The following is a 20,863-nucleotide window of genomic DNA, read 5'->3' as shown; positions in this document are numbered from 1 at the left end:
TGACCATGCAGTCCCTCCAGAATCGTAGAGTGTAGAATGTTTCCCCCAAACCCTATCATCTTCGTCCCTGAGGTTATCGCAGATTAGAAGGTGAAAAAAACGCACTCATGATGACATGTTTTCTGAGCTCATGCAGTCCTCCCGCACTGATAGGGCACAGCTAATGCATGCAGGCATTCAGTGGCAGAGACCAGGAAAGAATTAAGTGAGCGCGAAGAGCGGAGGCAAGATGCGATGCTGAGGCTAATGGGGGAGCAAACAGACATGATGAAGCATCTGTTGGAGCTGCAGGAAAGCCACAAGAGCACAGACCCGCGATGCATCCACTGTATAACCGCCTCCCCTCCTCCCCATGTTTCATAGCCTCCTCACCCAGATGCCCAAGAACGTTGGGGGGAGGCTCCAGGCACCCAGCCACTCCACTCCAGAGGATGGCCCAAGCAACAGAAGGCTGTAATTCAAACAGTTTGCTTATTGTGGCCACACTAAAAATCAATGTGGCCTTGTCCTTCCCTCCTCCCCCATCCCACCCAGGCTACCTTGTCCATTGTCTCTCTCTCTCTCTTTTTTTTTTAATTAATAAAGAAAGAATGCATGGTTTCAAAACAATAGTTACTTTATTTCGAAGGGGGGAGGGTGGTTGGCTTACAGGAAATTAAAATCAACAAAGGGGGTGGGTTTACATCAAGGAGAAACGCACACAACTGTCACACTGAAGCCTGGCCAGTCATGAAACTGGTTTTCAAAGCCTCTCTGATACGCAGCGCACCTTGCTGTGCTCTTCTAATCGCCCTGGTGTCTGACTGTTCAAAATCAGATGCCAGGCGATTTGGTCTCAACCTCCCACCCTGCCATAAACGTCTCCCCCTTATTCTCATAGATATTATGGAGCACACAGTAAGCAGCAATAACAATGGGAATGTTGGTTGCGCTGAGGTCTGACCAACAGTGTCAGCGAGCTTTTAAATGTCCAAAGGCACATTGTATCACCATTCTTCACTTGCTCAGCCTATAGTTGAACTGCTCCTTACTACTGTCCAGGCTTCATGAACGGATCCCCCAAGCAGGAGAGCAGAGTTGCAGCGGAAGCAGTGGAGCCGTACATCATGCCCTGGAGGTTGCTAGGAGCCGGGCAGGGAAGATGTTCCTAGAACCCCAGCCAAACTACGTCTGACAAAGACGGTTAGCAGTCCTACTGCACCACCTGCTGCGAAGGCAAGGAGCTGCTGCTGTGTAGCAATGCCAGCTGCTGCAGGTGCTTCTGTGTCGAATGCTTGGCGTTCGGGTAGGGCAAGGTACCTTGGCCAAGACAGAAGAGCAAGAGCCCTCGAGCTGTTACATGTGTCAACCACAGAAGTGCTATGGGATGTTACAGCGCCGACTGGACTGGAATGTACGGCTGCAAGACTTCTTCACCAGTGACAAAGGACAGGAATATGATGCACCTAAAATCTAAAAAGGCCCGCACATTTCCCAGAGTCACTACCCTTGATAACAGAATGTCAGTGATTGCATTGGTTACTTGGATCACAGCAGCCCCCCACAGTAGACTTGGCCACAACAGCAGCGGTGAGGGTGAGCTGAGCTGGCTCCATGCTTGCCGTAGTACGGCATCTGCATGGGTAACCCAGGAAAAAAGGCACGAAATGATTGTCTGCTGTTGCTTTCACAGAGGGAGGGGCAACTGACGACATGTACCCCAAACCACCCGCAACAATGTTTTTGCCCCATCAGGCATTGGGAGCTTAACCCAGAATTCCAATGGGTGGCAGAGACTGTGGAAACTGTGGGATAGCTACCCACAGTGCACCGCTCCGTAAGTCGATGCCAGCCATGGTAGCCGAGCATGAGGGTATTGGCCAATATTTTCATATCTTTATTAAGTATGGCTATTGGATAAGTAGAAATGTAGTGAAGTGTCTTTTCCTGTTTTATGAGTAAGTATTATTTAGGCCTCAGCTAGTGTGAATGGGAGTTATTTCTTCTTGCAAGCCTTTATAAAACATTTTCTTTAAGAGCTGATGTATAAAATTTGGTGCTAAACCCATCAAAGCCAGCTGTATTTCCCCTTTGAAAGCCATTAATTGACTTTCTCTTAAAGTCTCTGAGATTGGCATAATTTGGGAAATTTTATCTTGTGTAATATCAATTTAAAATGGCAATTGAAGTCTCCTGGAGTACATATTTTGACTGCTCTAAAATTTAGAAAAGCTTGGATTTGAACAAACTTGTTTTTCCATATAAAAAACCACTGCAAAATGACAGACTAAGTGGGGTTTCAACAGGGTCAGGCATATTCACCAGACTTGGAGGTAAGCTAATTAACACATTGGAAAATATAATGTGAGTACCCTAGTTAATCTCCCCTAGAGAACATCGTCAGAACTATAAACACACCAACAATCAGCAGCAGTCAGTGTTTTCATAGATCCATTTAGCTTGTGTCTAGCAGTTATAAATTACAAAGTGAACAATAAGATATGGAAGCCATTTACAGTTGGATCTACATTTAAACAAGAGGATAGAACACTAGACTGGGATCGAGGAGATCTGCATGCTGTTCTTGGCTCTGCCACTGGCTTTTTGGGTGATCTTAGGCAAGTCATTTCTCCTTGCTGTGCCTCAATTTCCCAGTCGGTAAAATGGGAGTAATGATTCTGACCTCAACTGTGGAGTATATTTTGTGATCTACTGATGAAAATGCAATATAAGAGCTATTATTTATATGCAAACCAAAATCAAGCCTGAGGTTGAGGTTCAAGTCAAAGATTTTAGACATCTGTAGTAGCAAGTCTTCATTCCTGTAAGGAGAGCTGTAGAATAATGTTCTTTTACAGCTGTGATGTCCTTTAATATATCTCAGCTAGGGAAACACTTCATTGGGCATAGGGAGACCATTAAGAGCTGCCAGTATATTTGCAACTGCTTCCTCTGTTATCATGCGAGTGGCCTTGTCTGTTTTAATGCCAAGGTGAGGAGTTATGAGAATGTTCTTTAGTTTTAATAATGGATGATCTCTGCAAAAAAAGGAATAAAAAAAGCCAGGTGTGGTTAAGATAGCTACTGGCATTATCCTAATTAATAAAGGCCCTGCTTCAGCAAAGCTCTTAAGCATGTTCTTAAATGTATGGACTCGTTTAATCTCATTAATGTTAATGGTATGTAAGTGTCTGCTTAAGAGCTTTGTGAATCGAGTTCAGTTTGTTTTGGGTGCTAATGGAATGTTTTAAGATTTTTATATCATTCCTTTGTGGAAGCACAGAAACTGATTTTCTGAGATAGGCAGCAATTTATGACATGTATTGGAGGGAAGGATTAACTCTATGTGATGCCATGGACTTTATCTACATGACTCAGATAATTGACATCCCTGCCCACTTGTTTAGTGCTCTAAAGTCATATGGGCCAATTCATTCCATGAGGTGTAGTTCTAGCAGCTTTATTTTTTTTAGAAGTTAAAGAGCATCCATGACTGAGAGACCCACAGAACGTCAGTAAAATAAACAATATTGTACTGAGGAGACAAGACCTACAGGTAGGGTGACCAGACAGCAAATGTGAAAAATCGGGACGGGGGTGGAGGGTAATAGGCTCCTATCTAAGAAAAAGACCCAAAAATTGGGACTGTCCCTATAAAATCGGGATATCTGGTCACCTTACCTACAGGGAATGGGAGAAGTGAGGCTGCTGAAGGTAGTCTGATCAGTGGTGGCTCATTCAGTGTCTACCCATCACCATCATTTCTATTGCCCTGGGACTGGTGTTTCTCCCTTCAAGTAAAGAGTTTGGAACCACAGTTGGTGCTGCTTCATGCTGTGATTCTGTGGTAGGCATTGGCCAAAGGACTTAGCTTGGCACATGCACTGCCCTCCTGCTATTTACTGCCTTTGGTGTTTGAATTTACCAGACTATGCATTCCGGCATGTTCCCAATCATAGTGCATAACATGATAGCATGCTAAATTCAGACACAGAGGGCAGCCATCTGTGCCAGTCTCCAACCTCTGCCAAATCCCCATCTGCTGTGACTTTTTGAGTACTTATTTCTTGTTCTCTTAAATATTTTTTGATTAAATACACACAGCTGTGTACCTGGGCAGTGGTTCAGGGTAGGTGACATCCAAAGCCGCAGCCTTGATAACACCAGTCTGAAGAGCTTCCACCAATGCATCTTGGTCTACTACTGGACCTGGGTTGAAATAACAGTGTACTTTCTTAATGCCATGTACAGATAATGTCAGGATAAAGAGAAACAAACAAATAAAGGGAAAACTTCATTATTTGCTAATTTAGAAAAGAGATTTTAAATACTTAAAATTAAATACAAACAGATTTACAGCTCAAACACAAGAACTCTTCTTTAAGTGGTTAATACAATATTATTTAACATTTATATCATGTTCTTCCTCCTCAGAGTTCTTTGGAAACAATAACCAATCCTCCAAACATCCCAATGAAGTGGGCAAATGTTAGCCATTTTACACAAAACAAACAGTTAACATTTTCAAATTGTTAATTTGCTCTTACATTGGGAGACATGTAGAGAGAGCCAGAATTTGAGGCACTAATTTTAAACAAAGCAATGAGATAAGTTTGCCATGTAAATACAGAAGATGAGTGGTGTTATGGTTAAGAGTCATGGACCAGAGTCAGGAAATTCTAAATTCTGGTTACTACAGCAACCGTAACTCTATCCCCATGGCACATACATATATAACAGTTTGTTTTACTGTATATAGTTAGCAGTCTATATACATCTATAGGATTACATTGCATAAATTTAAATACTGTAATATATTTCAGAAACTTCATTGTAAAAAGCTGCTAAGGTTTCTAGGTCAGAACACTGTCACCACATCATTTATAATACCCAAGCACTTAAAAGTAAGGAAATGAGTAGATAAGAACATAATACATTGTATACTGCCCGGTTCAGAAGAATTGTATACATTAATCAACTCATATGCTTCATTGAGGACTACACACATGCTACATTTGCATATTTGAATCTACTGTGAATTATCAGGGTGTAAAAGAGCACCTGACAATCTTTTTTTTTCTTTTTTCTTTTTAAGGCAGAACATTTTCAGTCACTTCAAAGAAAAAAACAAAATAAGCCAAATGAAGTTTTATCAAACTTTTGAAAAAATTCTACCCCGGGAGAGGGCAGGAGGAGAGAGAGAGAAACATCCAGACAGCCGTTACTTAAGGTCATGGTAGCTTCAATCCTAGCAGCAGTGTCCTGCACCATTCCAGTTAGTTATTACAGCTTCCCTAGCCAGCCACCACCCTCAAATGGACAGTACCATCCCAGTTCCCAACATCTCTGCTCCTCCTCATTCCCCAACACACACAAACCAAAAGTTCTTCATTTGAACTAGGGTGACCAGATGAGAGGAAGAAAATATCGGGACACGGGGGGAGGAGGAGGGGAGGAGCAAAAAAAAAAAGAAAAAAAAAAAGCAGAGTGCAAGGAGTACCGCGAAATATCAGGACTAATTGCATCCGGACCAAAGATCGATTGGGACGTGGGACAAACGCCTAACTATCAGGACGGTCCCGATTTTATCAGGACGTCTGGTCACCCTAATTTGAACCCAGTCAGCCCCCTGGAGATGGAGGGCGGGGGAGAAGCCTCTAGGAGTGTAGGCCCAAAGTTCGAACTCAGGCTCAAGCTTAACCCACCTGTCTACACACAAATCAGGTTAACCCATGGCTCAGATCCAAGGTCCCGGGACCCCATTGGGGTGGAGGGTCTGAGCCTGAGTGAAGCCATGAACCATTGGTCAAGCCCTATTGCTTTGCAGTATAGACGCAATCCCACTGGACTCATGCTCTGGGAGTCTGCCAAAAGTATCCCACAGTCTCACAGGATGACTTTCTTGATCTTCTGGACAGTCAAGTTTGGTGAACAGTCAAGTTTTCCTACACTGCACCACAAACAAAGGGCTAGAACAGCCACATTTTGGGAGGGTGCGAGGAAGTTTCGGATATGGGCGGTTGGACTTGGAACCATATAATGCAGTGTAGACGCTGGAGCCCCAGGTTGAGCCCCAGAGTTCAACAATTCTTAACCTGGAGTTACCAATCAATGTAAATTCTCAAGCCCTAAGTTAACAAACCCAGGTTCTACTAACTCAAGTTCTGCGAGGCCTGGGCTTATATTGCAGTGTAGAAATACCCTCAAGAAACTGGGAGTCCTTGGTACACCAGTTATACTGCCCAGTGCAATTTGGTACTACACTCTGGAAGACAGGGGTTGTGCAATAGGACTATTACACTGTACCCTACCTCTGCTGATGTTAATGAGAGTAGCAGTGGGTTTCATCAGCTCTAACTCCTTCTTCCCAAATAGTTTATGTGTCTGTGGTGTCAAGCTCATGACCAGCATCACGAAATCTGACTGCTGGAGCAAGTCTTCTATCTTTGTACAATAAATGGCACCAACAGCCTGTTCTTCTTCCTCAGTTCTGATGAGAAATAAGAATCATGTTGCGTTAGAGGCAGTCTTGGTCATGGAAATGTTACATTTCTACCTTATGTTACTCCCAATGGTACTTTACTTTCCTAGTTTGTAGTTTGGGAACTATCTCCCCGGGATCACTGGTAACCAAACTAACCAGTGATGCGGTTTCAGAGAGTGCACAGTCGCAAAGGGGGAATGGATTTGACAGCCATTTGTAGGCTTAATTTCCTCTGGAAGGTGAAACTTGTGGAAAAGCAGAGGTAAAGGAAGTCTGTCTCCTAGGTTTGTTTTCAGTGGCACGTGTGCATTGAGTGGTCCTGATCTCTTGACCATCCTTCAATAAGGCTCTTTTTATGAAGCATGGAAGTGGCAAAAGAGTTCCTTGGGCAAGTAGGACTGTTCAGTGATGCTCCATGATTCAGATATAGAGATACTTTTAGTTTAAACTTTTTACAATGCAGAACTATTATATGACTATCAATCCTAATCTTAATAAACTTCCCAGTTGTAGTTTGGGAACTAAAGGATAGCTTTTCATAAGCACCTGTGAAAGTCAGGCTCACAAGTCCCATTGACTTTCAGTGGGATTTGTGCTCCTAAATCCACTAGGTGCTTTTGGAAAAACTTCTCCTTACACTGGTGAGTGAAGATGAATGAAGAACTAAAGAGTCAGATAAAAATATATGCTACAAAAAGACATTCTTGAGCAGGGACAAAACCCTGTAACTGCGGTGTCACGGTTGATCACGTGTTTTTTCTAACATATAGATTAAATTTCTCCTGCTGCTTAAGTCAACAACCAGAATGCAAATGAGATAGGAGTTGAACAAAACTGCACTAAAGTTTTCAGGATGTTTCTTTGGGTCTCACCCAGCACAAACATATACTACTTGAATAGCTAGATACACATTTTACCCTTTGATAAAAATAAAATTTTAAAGGTACTTCAGAATAATAATTTTCACTTCTATTGCATCTTCCATCCAAGGATCCCAAATTGCTTTACAAACAAGAATTAAGCTTCACAACAACCTGGGTAAGTAAATTGTGCTACCAATTAGGATTCTAAGTTAATGGTGACCTGCAGAGGAAATTAAAAAATGGGTCTGTGCCTTTTTTGGCTCTTTATGATATATAAAAGAAGGCCTACAAGGTGGGTTCCCCCCCCGGGTAATTTTTTCTGCTTGTTTTTTTTACTTTAGAAATATTAGGAATGTCACACGTGGTCATCTCTGGTTTTGTTGAAAGACTTAAATGTGTGTTGTGCATTCTCATCCTGTAGCTAAAGGGGCAAAAGTGCTGAATTTGAATGACAAAGACCTCCTTCCTCCCATGTGTTACTCAGGCATCTGAGCTAAAGAGTGATTTCAGAGTAACAGCCGTGTTAGTCTGTATCCGCAAAAAGAACAGGAGTACTTGTGGCACCTTAGAGACTAACAAATTTATTAGAGCATAAGCTTTTGAGTTAAAGAGTGTTACAAAGAAAGGGTGAAATCCTGACCCCACTAAAATCAATAGCAAAATTTTCACTGATGTCAATGGGACAAGGATTTCACCGAAAGAGTTTTAAACAGACTGACTAAAAATGTAATCACCTCTCAGTTATTTAGCTTTCCTTTTCTTGAAATGCCATAATCCTCCTATTTCTCCAGTCATCCACAGAATTTCAGGGAAATAAGACCAGAATTTCCAATTAAAAAAAATCAGCATAAAAAAATTGGAAAAAAACTTTCAGGTCCCTCTTTTAATTCTGCTGGCCACCTCTGCAGCAAGCTACCAACAAAGCCAAGATTTAAAAAAATGCCTAAGTCCACATTTAGGTGTTTAAACATGGTTTTAGGAGCCTGACTTAAGGCAATCAATCATTTTGAAAATCTTGGCCTCTCCCCCTTACATCGCAATTCTTTGCTATAATCACAGGATCATCTGTTCTCTCTAAATGAAAATACCACAATTACACACTTCCTAGAAAAGGGTGGGGATGTTTTTAAAAAATTAACTACTGGTATATAATTATAAAGAAGTGAAAAATATATTCTGCTTTAATGGGGATCAAGTTTATTTTTACCTCCGGTTCCTGTTGTGATACAGAATTTTCATTTCAAAAGCTTTGGCCCTCAGTGCAACCTTATACCCAATTCTGCCCATTCCAATGATACCAAGAGTAGCCCCATTGACTTCATCTCCCAGCCAGTCAGCAGCAAAACACACAGTGTCTGGGGAAACTGCAATCTGACAGCCTGAAATGAAAAATACTGAATGAGAAATTGATTGGTTTCAAGATAGTGCAACAAAATGCTAGAATGTGGCCTTTAGGCATTACTGCAACATAAATGTTAAATAATAATTATTAAGAATAGAAAGACACTGTTTTAATGGGCTTTGCTTTTTTTTTTTTTTCTCCCCTTCCCAGTATCCTATTTGAATCTTGAAAATATCAGCTTTCCCTGCTGTGTTGGGAACCTGTACCCTGCCCCACTGATTCTCCAGTTTATACAGAAAGACTGTTGCCCCTTAGGAAGTCTCTCCCAGACTTTGACCTGCATAGGCCCTTGCCAAAAAAGTACTACACAGACGCGGCGGTAGTAGAAATCATTTCTTGCTTTGTTTAAGTTTGTTAGCATATGTATTGTGCTGTTAAAGCCATTTAAAGAATGAATGCCCTCCCTAGCCACGCTCTGCTCCTTTAAGGAGCAGAGCACAGCCCCCCAGAGGGAGGGGGCTAGCCCCAAGTCTTTCCAGTACCCTGTGCCTGCAAAAAATCTCTTGCTGGTACTGCATACTGGAGGGTACCACCCTACTTGCACTCCATTCTACAGCCCTGGTCAGAATACTATAGTAATAATGCAGGGTTTGTTGTTATTAATGGAGAATAATATTGGATGTTTGTTATTTAAAACAAGGACAGCTTATCATGTTCACCTCTCCTGCTCTCCCTGGAAAGGAAACTTATTTTCTCTGAGAGCATTTATCAGTAATTTACCTAAAGAATCCTAGATTATCAATTAACCCCTAATTCTGGTTATAGAGTAAACTAAAATTATCTTTATTTGCAGAACACAGAAAATAATGACTGTCACACCTGCTGATTGCTAGCCTGCCAACAGGGCAAGAGGATCTTATTACTAAAATCCGCCTTCTCAGACATTCCCAACTCTCCCAAATCGTAAGCTGTGCATTGTGAAGCCTGTAGTGCAACTAGCCGTGCCTAAAAATAAAATCTCAACTGTGCTAGACTCACAGCTGCCATGTTTTGTGCAGTTCCATGTGATATAAGGGAGAACAAGTCACTGATCTCCCCCTCATGGTCTCTCTGCTCCCCATGCAGTGGAAGCAGGACTCAGGGGCAGGAGCGTGTCTCCCTGGAACCCCTAAGAAACTGGCGGGAGGGTTGGGAAACAGAGGTGGCTAAAGGGAGCCAGGTTAATGGGGGAGAGGGAGTTTGACCAGGAAAGATCCTGGTGTAGCTTGAAGGTTGCTGGGGAATGAGGGGGGAATTGGTGGGGTAAACTGGAAAGGAAGCTCAGAGAGGACGAGACCTTGCAGGAGCTTCCCAAATTCTGCCCCTGATTCCATTAGCCTCCCCAGTTCTGCCCCTGTCCAGTCCAGCCTCTTTTCTATGTGAATGTTAGAACAGCACTGCCTAGCCATGTTTTGGGCACAGGGCCATTAATTATTCTGAGCTCCTTCTGCAGGCGCTGAACAAAAATGTGGCAGGTTCACGTGATAACCATGGTAATTTTTTTGTTTGTGTGATGAAGTGGTGGATTTTTAAACCAAACGTAATATTTATGGCTCTGGAGGAAGGTTTGCTATTGTATGACAATAGTTTTAAGGGAGGTCAAAGTTCAAGGTTTAAAACTAATGGCCCAGATTTTCATAATTGATTAGTGACTTTGCCTGCCTAACTTGAGACACTTTAAAGGGGCCTGATTTTCAGAGAGTGGTGAGTATGTGCTGTCTGTATCAGGCTCTTTAAAATTTCTCATGTAGGGTACCCAGAATCACTAGTTACTTTTAGTCAATAACACTATATTGCCACCACATCATGAAATAAATCCCTTATCACCAAACATTGGAAAACTTAAAATATTGTCAAGTGTTGAAAATACATTGTGGGGAAAGGGCATGAAATCTATGTCTGCACTTTGTCTGGAGATGGAAATCCAGGTTCTAGTGTGACTAGTGAGCCCTGCCCATACACTGGGATCACTTAAACAGAACCCGGTGACATTTTCCTCAAAGATTTTTCAACATAGTTTCAACTGGATAATGTGTTATAAACATATAGACAATCTGCCAAACTAGCCCTCCCTATTAAAGACTCTGAGGTTTTAGTATTTCAGATGCATCTGATGAAGTGGGCTGCAGCCCACAAAAGCTTATGGTCAAATAAATTTGTTAGTCTCTAAGGTGTCACAAGTACTTCTGTTCTTTTTGCAGATACAGACTAACACGGCTGCTACTCTGAAACCTGTTTAAATGCTTTTGTTCATCATCCAAATACATTTTCTGGGATTTAAACATTCACAGTTTATTACAATAGGAATAGTTCCAGGAAAATTCAAGTTAGCAGGAGATACACATAAGATTTAAATGTTACCTTCCACCAGTCTTCTAGCAGATGCCAGCAGCAAGGCCATTCCGGTGTCTGCTGTGGAGCTGGAAACAGCATGTGGAGCATTAGCCATTTTCACTCCAAAGCTAGAGATTAGTTTCAGATCCAAGTGATCCATTCCTACACCTGAATTTGCAATCACCTTCAAGTCAGGCAGGCTCTCGAGGAGTTCCCGGTCAATGATTGGTTTGTGCCACCACAAATAAATAGCTTGGACCTTTTTGCGCCAATGTTTTTTGTTTTTGAGAAATTCCTTCATGGTGATAAGGTGAAAGTGTTTCTTCAAGAATTCCATATGAGCTTCCAGCACACCACGTACACCGCCCACCTCATTAACCAAAAGCACAGGCAGCTCTCGCTGTTCCATGATCTGCAAGAGGAAAGACAACAAATATTGCTAAATAATGTCAAAACATTTTCAAGAACCATTCAGCAGGATCTGCATCTTTGCTTTCCCGAATTGTGACAGCTGCAGAAAAAGAACTTATATACAAAATACTTGGATGGTAGGATAAACAAACCAGGTAAATTCAATGGCTCTTTTTTTTTGAATAATCTATTAACTGTATCCAAAAATGCAACATTCACAAAACTAAATCTGAACAAATTCTGTTCCTTCTGGGCTTTAGGCTGTCACAGCACAGCTATAATGCTCTTGACACAATGTCCAAATTCATTCATGGTGGATGTTTTAGTTTCAGGCCATCCAGAGAGCATTTAATTTAAAAAACAAACAAACAAACAAAAACTTGAGTCTAAATAATTCACATCTGACTGGACCAAATGTGATTCCTGTAAATAGTATTCAGATCATACTCCTGGACTTTGAACATTGGAGTTACCAAATACTTTTTAAACGCTTCACTGCTGAGGTTATTTGCAGCTACCTGTGCTGAAGAAATGTGAGAGAAACAAGTAGGGTTACCATATTTCAGCAAGCAAAAAAGAGGATGGGAGGAGCCCTGCCCTAGCCCCGCCCCTGTCCTGCCCTAGCCCCACCCACTTCCCACCCACCTCAGAACCCCCAACCCTCCCCCCCGCTCCTTGTCCCCTGACTGCACTCTCCTGGGACCCCTGCCCCTAACTGCCCCCCAGGACTTTACCCCCTACCTAAGCCTCCCTGCCTCTTGTCCCCTGACTGCCCCCTCCTGAGACCTTCCCCACATCCTAACTGGCCCCCTAGGACCCTACCCCCTACCTGTCCCCTGACTGCCCCAACCCTTATCCACACCCCCACCCCCAGACAGACCCCTGGGACTCCCATGCCCCATCCAACCACTCCCCACCCCCTGACAGCCCCCCTGCAGAACTCCCGACCCATCTAAACCCCTCTGCTCCCTGTTCCATTGACTGCTCCGATCCCTCTCCCCACTCCTGCCCCCTGACAGCCCCCCCCGAACTCCCAACCCCCCCCCGCTCCTTGTCCCCTGACTGCCCCCTCCTGGGACCCCTTCTCCTAACTGCCCTCCAGAACCCCACCCCCTACCTAAGCCTCCCTGTTCCTTATCCCCTAACTGCCCCTTCCTAAGACCCCCTCCCTAACTGCCCTCCAGGACCCTACCCGTACCCTGACTGCCCAAAACCTTATCCACACACCTCCCAGAAAGCCCCCCCTGAACTCCCGCCCCCCCCCGTCTCTTGACTGCCCCCTCCAGAACCTCCCTGCCCCGTCTCCGACCCCCTGGCTCCCTTGTCGTTGGCCTTCGGTTCGCCTAAGGTCTCTCTGTGAGCTTGCTCAGGAACTGTCTGAGCCGTTCTCCGGCGCGCTGGGCAGCAGTGGGGGAGGAGCTCCAGACTGCTGGAGGTGAATGCAGGGAGGGAGGGAGGGAGTGAGCTCTGCTGCAGGGGGAGGAGGGACTCTCTCTCGCTGTCGGAGCCCCATGTAAGTGGCACCATCCGGCTGCCCTGTTAGCCGCGCGTGCTCTGCATGGGGGGGGGGAAGTCCGGACATTAACAAATTCCCCCCGGACGCTATTTTTAGTTAAAAAATCTGGACATGTCCGGGGGAATCCGGACGAATGGTAACCCTAAAACAAGTTACTAACCTTTCATAACTGCTGTGCTTTGAGATATGTTGCATGTGTCCATTCCATTCTTGGTTGTGCGAATGCACTGTGCACAGTCACTGGAAACTTTTCAGTCAGAGGTACCCAGAGACAACTCATGCCTGCTGATAGTGTGTGTGTGTGTGGAGGGGGCATGCTCCGTGTGAGCATGCTCTGTAAATCTGGGGGGGGGGGGCACATGCACATGCGATAGGGCCTGATCCAGCCATCAGTGAAGTCAATTGGAATCATTCCAGTGACTTCAATGAGTACAGGATTAGGCCATGACAGAGCAGACCCCATCAGGCCTAGTGTCTCTAGGGGTGCTAAGAGATATAACTCTGAATTGTCCCCCATTTCCAGAGACATCACCCATTTTAGTCCCAAAGTTACTTCTATTCCACACAATTTGGCAGCCCCTCACTTTTATTTTTGAAAATTATTTATCTCAGTAATAAAGGATCAGGACAAAGAGATTATTAAAAAGAGTCATTTTAAGTTGTCTGCGTGACTATCTGTTGTTTGTCCCTCATTTCAGGTCTCTCTCACACATTACATCTAGATTTGGATCCTGGCAGATTGAGAAATATGCTAAGAAGAATCAGAGCCTGTAATCCTCAATGGATTCTGACCACTCCATGCCAGAAGCACAGGGAGTAAGGGGACATTCCCAGCTCCCAATATGTGAAAATATGACCCTACAAAATAAAATATTATACAAACAGTTTAACAGAATAGATTAGCAAGCATACATTTAGAACAAGTTAGTTTAACTTCTGTGCCAGGGAAGATAATGGAGCAAGTAATTAAGGAAATCATCTGCAAACACTTGGAAGGTGGTAAGGTGATAGGGAACAGCCAGCATGGATTTGTGAAGAACAAATCATGTCAAACCAATCTGATAGCTTTCTTTGATAGGATAACGAGCCTTGTGGATAAGGGTGAAGCGGTGGATGTGGTATACCTAGACTTTAGTAAGGCATTTGATACGGTCTCGCATGATATTCTTATCGATAAACTAGGCAAATACAAATTAGATGGGGCTACTATAAGGTGGGTGCATAACTGGCTGGATAACCGTACTCAGAGAGTTGTTATTAATGGTTCCCAATCCTGCTGGAAAGGCGTAACGAGTGGGGTTCCGCAGGGGTCTGTTTTGGGACCGGCTCTGTTCAATATCTTCATCAACGACTTAGATATTGGCATAGAAAGTACGCTTATTAAGTTTGCGGATGATACCAAACTGGGAGGGATTGCAACTACTTTGGACGACAGGGTCATAATTCAAAATGATCTGGACAAATTGGAGAAATGGGCTGAGGTAAACAGGATGAAGTTTAACAAAGACAAATGCAAAGTGCTCCACTTAGGAAGGAAAAATCAATTTCACACATACAGAATGGGAAAAGACTGTCTAGGAAGGAGTACGGCAGAAAGGGATCTAGGGGTTATAGTGGACCACAAGCTAAATATGAGTCAACAGTGTGATGCTGTTGCAAAAAAAGCAAACATGATTCTGGGATGCATTAACAGGTGTGTTGTGAGCAAGACACGAGAAGTCCTTCTTCCGCTCTACTCTGCTCTGGTTAGGCCTCAGCTGGAGTATTGTGTCCAGTTCTGGGCGCCGCATTTTAAAAAAGATGTGGAGAAATTGGAAAGGGTCCAAAGAAGAGCAACAAGAATGATTAAAGGTCTTGAGAACATGACCTATGAAGGAAGGCTGAAAGAACTGGGTTTGTTTAGTTTGGAAAAGAGAAGACTGAGAGGGGACATGATAGCAGTTTTCAGGTATCTAATAGGGTGTCATAAGGAGGAGGGAGAGAACTTGTTCACCTTAGCCTCTAAGGATAGAACCAGAAACAATGGGTTTAAACTGCAGCAAGGGAGGTCTAGGTTGGACATTAGGAAAAAGTTCCTAACTGTCAGGGTGGTTAAACACTGGAACAAATTGCCTAGGGAGGTTGTGGAATCTCCGTCTCTGGAGATATTTAAGAGTAGGTTAGATAAATGTCTATCAGGGATGGTCTAGACAGTATTTGGTCCTGCCATGCGGGCAGGGGACTGGACTCGATGACCTCTCGAGGTCCCTTCCAGTCCTATAATCTATGAATCTATGAATCATTTCTTAGAAGGCTATAATCTAAATAATTCAGATCTTTGTTGATTAAAGGAGATTCCCTGTAAATAATACATAGAACTTCTTTTTGGACTATGGGCACGGGAGTTAAAAAGTTACTTTGTTACTGAAGTTGCAGAGCACGCGCACTCCTTAAGGAAAAACCCTGTATGATTTTGATATGCCAGCGCTCCGCAGCTATTTTGTCTCCCCATACCCAATCAGCTGATCATGCATTTTAATATAATGACAATAAGTGGATCAGATCAAGAAAATAAAGTAACTAAATGAACAAAGTAATCATGTTAGTACAGTGAAAGGGTCCTTCTTTATTAGATACATCCAGCCTATTCCTAGGTGCAACTGCTGTCAAAGTCTTTTGAACTCTGCCAGCCCACATTGTTGCAAACTCTATGCTCTAATATGGTGAACAGATGTCCTGATTTTATAGGGACAGTCCTGATATTTGGGGCTTTTTCTTATACAGGTACCTATTACCCCCCCACCTCCTATCCTGATTTTTCACACTTTCTATCTGGTCACCCTATGCTCTAGCCACATGCAGACATTACAGTTCTTAAAGCATCATGCACCACAGACTCCTAATCAGGGTAAGTTAGATCCATCATCCAGAATAAAGTCTCTTCATTCTCTATCTTCAGTATGAAAGAGAAAACTGCTGAATTACACTTTTTGTTCTTAGTGCATGAGCCTTCCTTCATTACAACACATTGCTCATCAAAATCACACTTATATCTCTATTTATTTTAGAAGTACTTTCAGGGCTGGCCTTACCATGAGGCAAAGTGAGGCAGCCGCCTCAGGTGCCAGACTGTGGGGGGCGCCACTAGGACCCAGAGCGTAGAAAATTGTCTGGTGCTGGTGCATATGTATTCTCTCTGCTCTAGATGCACAGAGGTGGTGGAGTGCTGTGCTGGAGGAAGGAGGGCACAAGAGACATGGCAGGCAGGAGAAAAGGTGAGAGGGAATAACAAAAAGCTGCAGGTAGAGAGAGGAGGAGCCTCTTATGTACCTCTCTAGCACTCTAGTCCAGGAGCCTGGACTAATTAACACCAGCTTCTCAGGAAGCTTCCTGTTTCCTGCTGCTTCCCTGAACCCACTTGAGGAGAACAGGCAGTCAACTGAAGTAGTATGATCCAGTTAGGCCCTTAAGACGCTGATATCTTCCCTCACTCAGGCCCAGCTACCAGCCTGTTTATTTGTCCCCTTCAATTGAGTGTTGAGAGCCACTATAGCTGGCACAGAACAGCAGTCATGAGTGAAAGAAGAAAATGCCCCTCTGGGGCAGCATTCAGAAAAAACAAAAACAAAGGAAGCTTTTCTATCTAAACAGGAAGGAGCTCTCCTGAGAAACATAGACACAAATGTTCACGGTGAGCCTTCTGGCCCCAGTGAGGATGTGAGTGGTGAGGAGATGCCTGATCTTCCAGTTAGTCAGAGTGCAGGTTACCTAGCAGCTACTGTAGCATCCATATCTCCATCTCAAATGGATGTAACCGTGCACATTCATGAAGAAAAGTGTTGATCAGAGAAGAGTGTGGTGGAGGCGCAAGAAACAGCTGCTGCTGAGTTTAGTTCCTTAAGTCTAGATGATCCAGGACTGTGGACCCACTTGAGAAGTAGCCTGAGGCGGGACTTCCTTGTACTGCAACACAGGGTCCTGTGTCACCTTTAAGACTAACAGAAGTATTGGGAGCATAAGCTTTTGTAGGTAAGAACCTCACTTCTTCAGATGCAAGACGTAAGAAGTGAGGTTCTTACCCACGAAAGCTTATGCTCCCAATACTTCTGTTAGTCTTAAAGGTGACACAGGACTCTCTGTTGCTTTTTACAGATTCAGACTAACACGGTTACCCCTCTGATACTTGACTTCCTTGTACTGCATGGGCCACAGCAAGTGAAAAACTTCATGTTCCCCAATGACAATGAAAATAGAAGTTTCCATCCAACACCCAGAATGCTGCATACTGTTTTTGTTGCAAACTCTTCCAGTCTAATGTTCCAGCCACATTGGGTTCTACAGGAACGAAGGACTGGAAAAATCTGGCTAGAAATTTGGCATGCCATGAGAAGGCAGCAAATCACACACCAGAGCTCAAAACCCTGGGTTTAGCAGGCCAATGCGCAAACCACTGAGCTAACCCTCCCCCCAAAGCGATTTTCCCACCCATTCAAGAATACAAGAGTCACCGAAGAAGAAGCCATTTGGATTACGAGGCATGGGATAATCCCCTTAAAGACTCCAAACAACAATTCAAAGTTGAATTCTTTAACCAGGTGCTAGATTGTGCAATACAGTCAGTTGAAGAACATTTCATGCAGTTCAAGGAACACAGCAGTATATTTGGGATGTTGTATGATATTCCAAAACTCCTCACTATAACTGAAGAAGACCTACACCAGCAATGCAGGGCACGAGAGAGTGTTGACACATGATGACATGTGCGATATTGATGCGAGTGATTTAGGTAATGAACTGAAAGCCCTTTCAAGATACATTTCAGCAGGATCAACTCCAAAGGCTGTTCTGGAATATACGTGCACAAATAAGATGACCACCCTCTTTCCAAATGCTTTTGTTGCTCCGCACATACTTCTAACACTTCCTGCAACAGTTGACAGTGGAGAACGCAGCTTCTCCAAGCTGAAGTTAATAAAAACACAGGAGAGGCTGGTCAGCCTTGCAACCATCTCAACAGAGCATGAGTTGGCCTGGCCCGACTGTGGACCTTTAGGAAGCAGTTCAAATCTTTGCAACCAAGAAGGCACGGAAAGCACCACTTTGATTATTCAAACAGATACAAATGCCAGTGTTTACTATGCGGACAAGAAAAGTTACATTTGCTGTTTAGGCTTTTGAAAGTTGTGTGACTTAAAATTTTTGAACAAGGCATTTTAAGTTGTTAGTTCTCCTTTATTGGGGTAGGTATCAGAGCAGTACCATGAGAGGAGTAGAACAGGAAGAAGGCAGAATTGTGACCTTTCAAAGTTTTGGCCCAAGCGAGGGGGCATGGGGGAGTCATTTGAGCTCCCTGCCTCAAGTGCCAAAATGTTGTGGTCCAGCCCTGAGTATTTCTCTATGTTCATAAGCAGAAGTAAGAAAAGCTATTTGTGCAGAGGCTGACTCTTAACACAGTGCACAAACGCTGGGTATGTCTACACTGCAACTGGGCCAGCACGTGTAAGCGAGCATATCTGAGCTAGCTCTCATTGAGCTAGCTCGCTAAAAATAGCAGAGTAGCGGCAGCAGCACAAGCTAGCTGCCCGAGTATGTACCTGTGGGCCCAGGAGTACGTACCCATGGTCCCATTCTGATGCCTGTGCTGCTGCAGCTACACTACTATTTTTAGTGAGCTAGCTTGATCAAAGCTAGCTCCGGTATGCCTACATGTGCTGCAATTGCACCTCCTGATTGCAGTGTAGACATATACCCACAATGGTCCAGTTCACTGTTCCCCTGCACTTCGGGGCGTCGCTTACGTAAGAGCAAAGTGAGTGCCAAATGCTTCTCCTTTCTGATTTGGCAGTGCCTTACAACCACTTCGTACTGGTGTATAAAGAGCTCCACAAGAATTGGAGAAATACTGACTGGGGCAACTCAAAGTACATAAAGTTAAGCTTGTGCATAAACTATTTAGTGGATCAAAGTCACTTATTGTGGGGCTACTTGAGACTATTTTGAGGTAAAGTAGTGGCAGAATGGAGAGAGATATACTGAACAACTTCTTTGCTTTCTGTTTGTGATAGAGGCTGTATGAGACACTAACGTATATGACAAATATTTGCTAAATACCAATGAAGAAAAGGTTTTAAAAACATCAGATAAATACTATGAGCAATAGTATACAATATCAGCGGTATTATATGTCTGAACTGTTGACTGACTACAGTCTTGGAGTAAGGACTGTCTCTCTCTGTTTTGTTAGCACCAAGCACATTGAGCACTTAAATAATATTAATGTCAATAAATTAAAAATATTCAGGGGCAGTTTGTGCAGGGTAGAAGATTCCCCCTGATACTAAGCTTGGTTTGGGGAGCACTTACTCCTGCTTCGCCAGTGCTGTTTGGACCAGTCCAGTAGCTCCACCTGGGATCCATATTCCTCTTTGTCCAGTGATGCACACGACAAACAGCTGGATGAATAAGTCTACCAGCCAACCTTGGGCAGCCAATGGTCAAGTGATTAGCTTCTAGCAAACCGAATGCTTGAACTCTAAACAGAATCTTTCAGATGTCCACTCTAGTGTGTTAAAAGTAAACTTGCCAAGTAAGTTTCTAGCCCTCAAAGCTACAGAAAAAAGCTTGAAAACATGACCGCTAAAAGCTGAAGCACCACAATGCAAATCAAAATAATCAAACATTTATTTTTTAAAATTTCATTGTTTTTAAGATAATCTTATGATTGTGTGTGTGTGTGTGTGTGTGTGGCGGGGGGGACTGGCTCTCAATTTTTGAATGAATAGGGTTAGCAATACTGCATCTAGAGTTTTAACAGGCTCACAATATAACAGAAGTTTTTGTATTCAGTGAAGTAAACCTGCAGAATTCCTAACGGCCCTGCTTTCTACTGAAGTAAGTAAAGTTATCCAGAACAAATCTCTTCCACTGACATTCTTTAAACGAAAACTGATTATATTAGTAATAAATAACCTGGTAGTTTCTATTGCTTTCTTCCTGAGGCTGATCCTGGTGTAACTGTGTTGTACCACTTCTGGCAGTGGCAATAGCTTAAACACAAAATCCCGTTTTACAGCTACTTCCAGATCTCTGCAGCACACACACGGACACACAATCATATGATGTAATCCTTAATACTAGGTCCCATAGCTGTCCTTACTCTGCCTGAATCCACCCCCACATAGCTAATGCATTATAGTATATATTCTTCCTGGGTAAATTTCAGTTGGCAGCAGCTGAGTACACTCACATGACTGTGAGCACTGCCAGCCATCTCTGCCAGGTCCACCCTCTATCAGAGTCTATGGACTCTTCAGCAGGAACTGACACATAGAGTGACAGTATCTGCCAGTCTCTACCTCATTGTCTTTGGCTTTCTGTGCAGCCTTCCTAAACGATGTCATCTTCCTCCTCCCTGCTTCTGAAACTGAATTCTATGGGGAGGTGAATAGCAGAGGATGTTGTTAGAATGTTTTTAGTTCTCTGTGAGTGGCTACACACAGTCTTGTGGCAATGGAATCTAATTCAGAATCCATCCACTATTGTAGAACTGTGCTCCAAAATCTAAGTTTTCTTACTTAAAAAAAAAAAGAAATGCTTGTAGCCCTAATGGTTGCAAAGATAACCTTCTGAGTATGAACATAATGTAAATTAATGTAGTGAGATCATGCCTGTACTGGTTTTGGATTCACCCAGTTATTCTTCTGCTTATTGCACCATGCTGATGATGCCTGTTTCGTAATTTTTGGCTCTTGCGCTAACCATGGTACTATCTCATATGGCTTCTAGCTTGACTTATGTGAAAGCACATAATTTGAGAATCAACACAGGAAGTGTGGTAATTACATTCTTGTCATAGTTAGAGTACCCTCAGACTCGTGTCCTTGACCAATGACTCATGTCTTGTCCTTTTTTGTGGA

General features: G+C 43.3%; 1 protein-coding gene across 3 annotated transcripts; it reads right to left on the bottom strand.

Annotated features, from left to right (window-relative positions):
* Positions 1-598: 598 nt before the first annotated feature.
* LOC128833003 (glyoxylate/hydroxypyruvate reductase B-like) lies at positions 599-20,154 on the bottom strand. 3 transcript variants are annotated; one of them, XM_054020804.1, is made up of 7 exons: positions 19,917-20,154; positions 19,311-19,425; positions 11,069-11,453; positions 8,534-8,705; positions 6,291-6,469; positions 4,092-4,188; positions 599-1,452 (listed from the first exon to the last, which is right to left on the bottom strand). In XM_054020804.1, exons 1-7 carry the CDS (start codon positions 20,060-20,062, stop codon positions 1,446-1,448), a joined length of 1,101 nt encoding a protein of 366 aa, XP_053876779.1. In that variant the 5' UTR covers positions 20,063-20,154; the 3' UTR covers positions 599-1,445. The 3 variants fall into 3 exon arrangements, with proteins under 3 accessions (XP_053876779.1, XP_053876777.1, XP_053876778.1); XM_054020802.1 differs by having other exon boundaries at positions 599-2,801; positions 19,917-20,153; XM_054020803.1 differs by lacking the exon at positions 599-1,452 and adding an exon at positions 2,708-3,017.
* Between the last annotated feature and the right edge of the window lie 709 nt (positions 20,155-20,863).

This window comes from Malaclemys terrapin, chromosome 2 (assembly GCF_027887155.1).
Source record: "Malaclemys terrapin pileata isolate rMalTer1 chromosome 2, rMalTer1.hap1, whole genome shotgun sequence".
Lineage (NCBI taxonomy): Eukaryota > Metazoa > Chordata > Testudines > Emydidae > Malaclemys > Malaclemys terrapin.
Note: the sequence above shows the minus strand (reverse complement) of the source record. Positions and strands in the feature narration are given on the sequence as shown.

What these genes read in the sequence shown, in the direction of transcription:
- LOC128833003 (XM_054020802.1), bottom strand. Translation starts at nt 20,062, where the DNA reads ATGATTGTGTGTCCGTGTGTGTGCTGCAGAGATCTGGAAGTAGCTGTA. An exon ending in TCTCATTAACATCAGCAGAG is followed by an intron (nt 4,189 to 6,290) that starts GTAGGGTACAGT and finishes ATTTCAACCCAG; the next exon opens with GTCCAGTAGTAGACCAAGAT. An exon ending in TACCCTGAACCACTGCCCAG is followed by an intron (nt 2,802 to 4,091) that starts GTACACAGCTGT and finishes CTCTCCTTACAG; the next exon opens with GAATGAAGACTTGCTACTAC.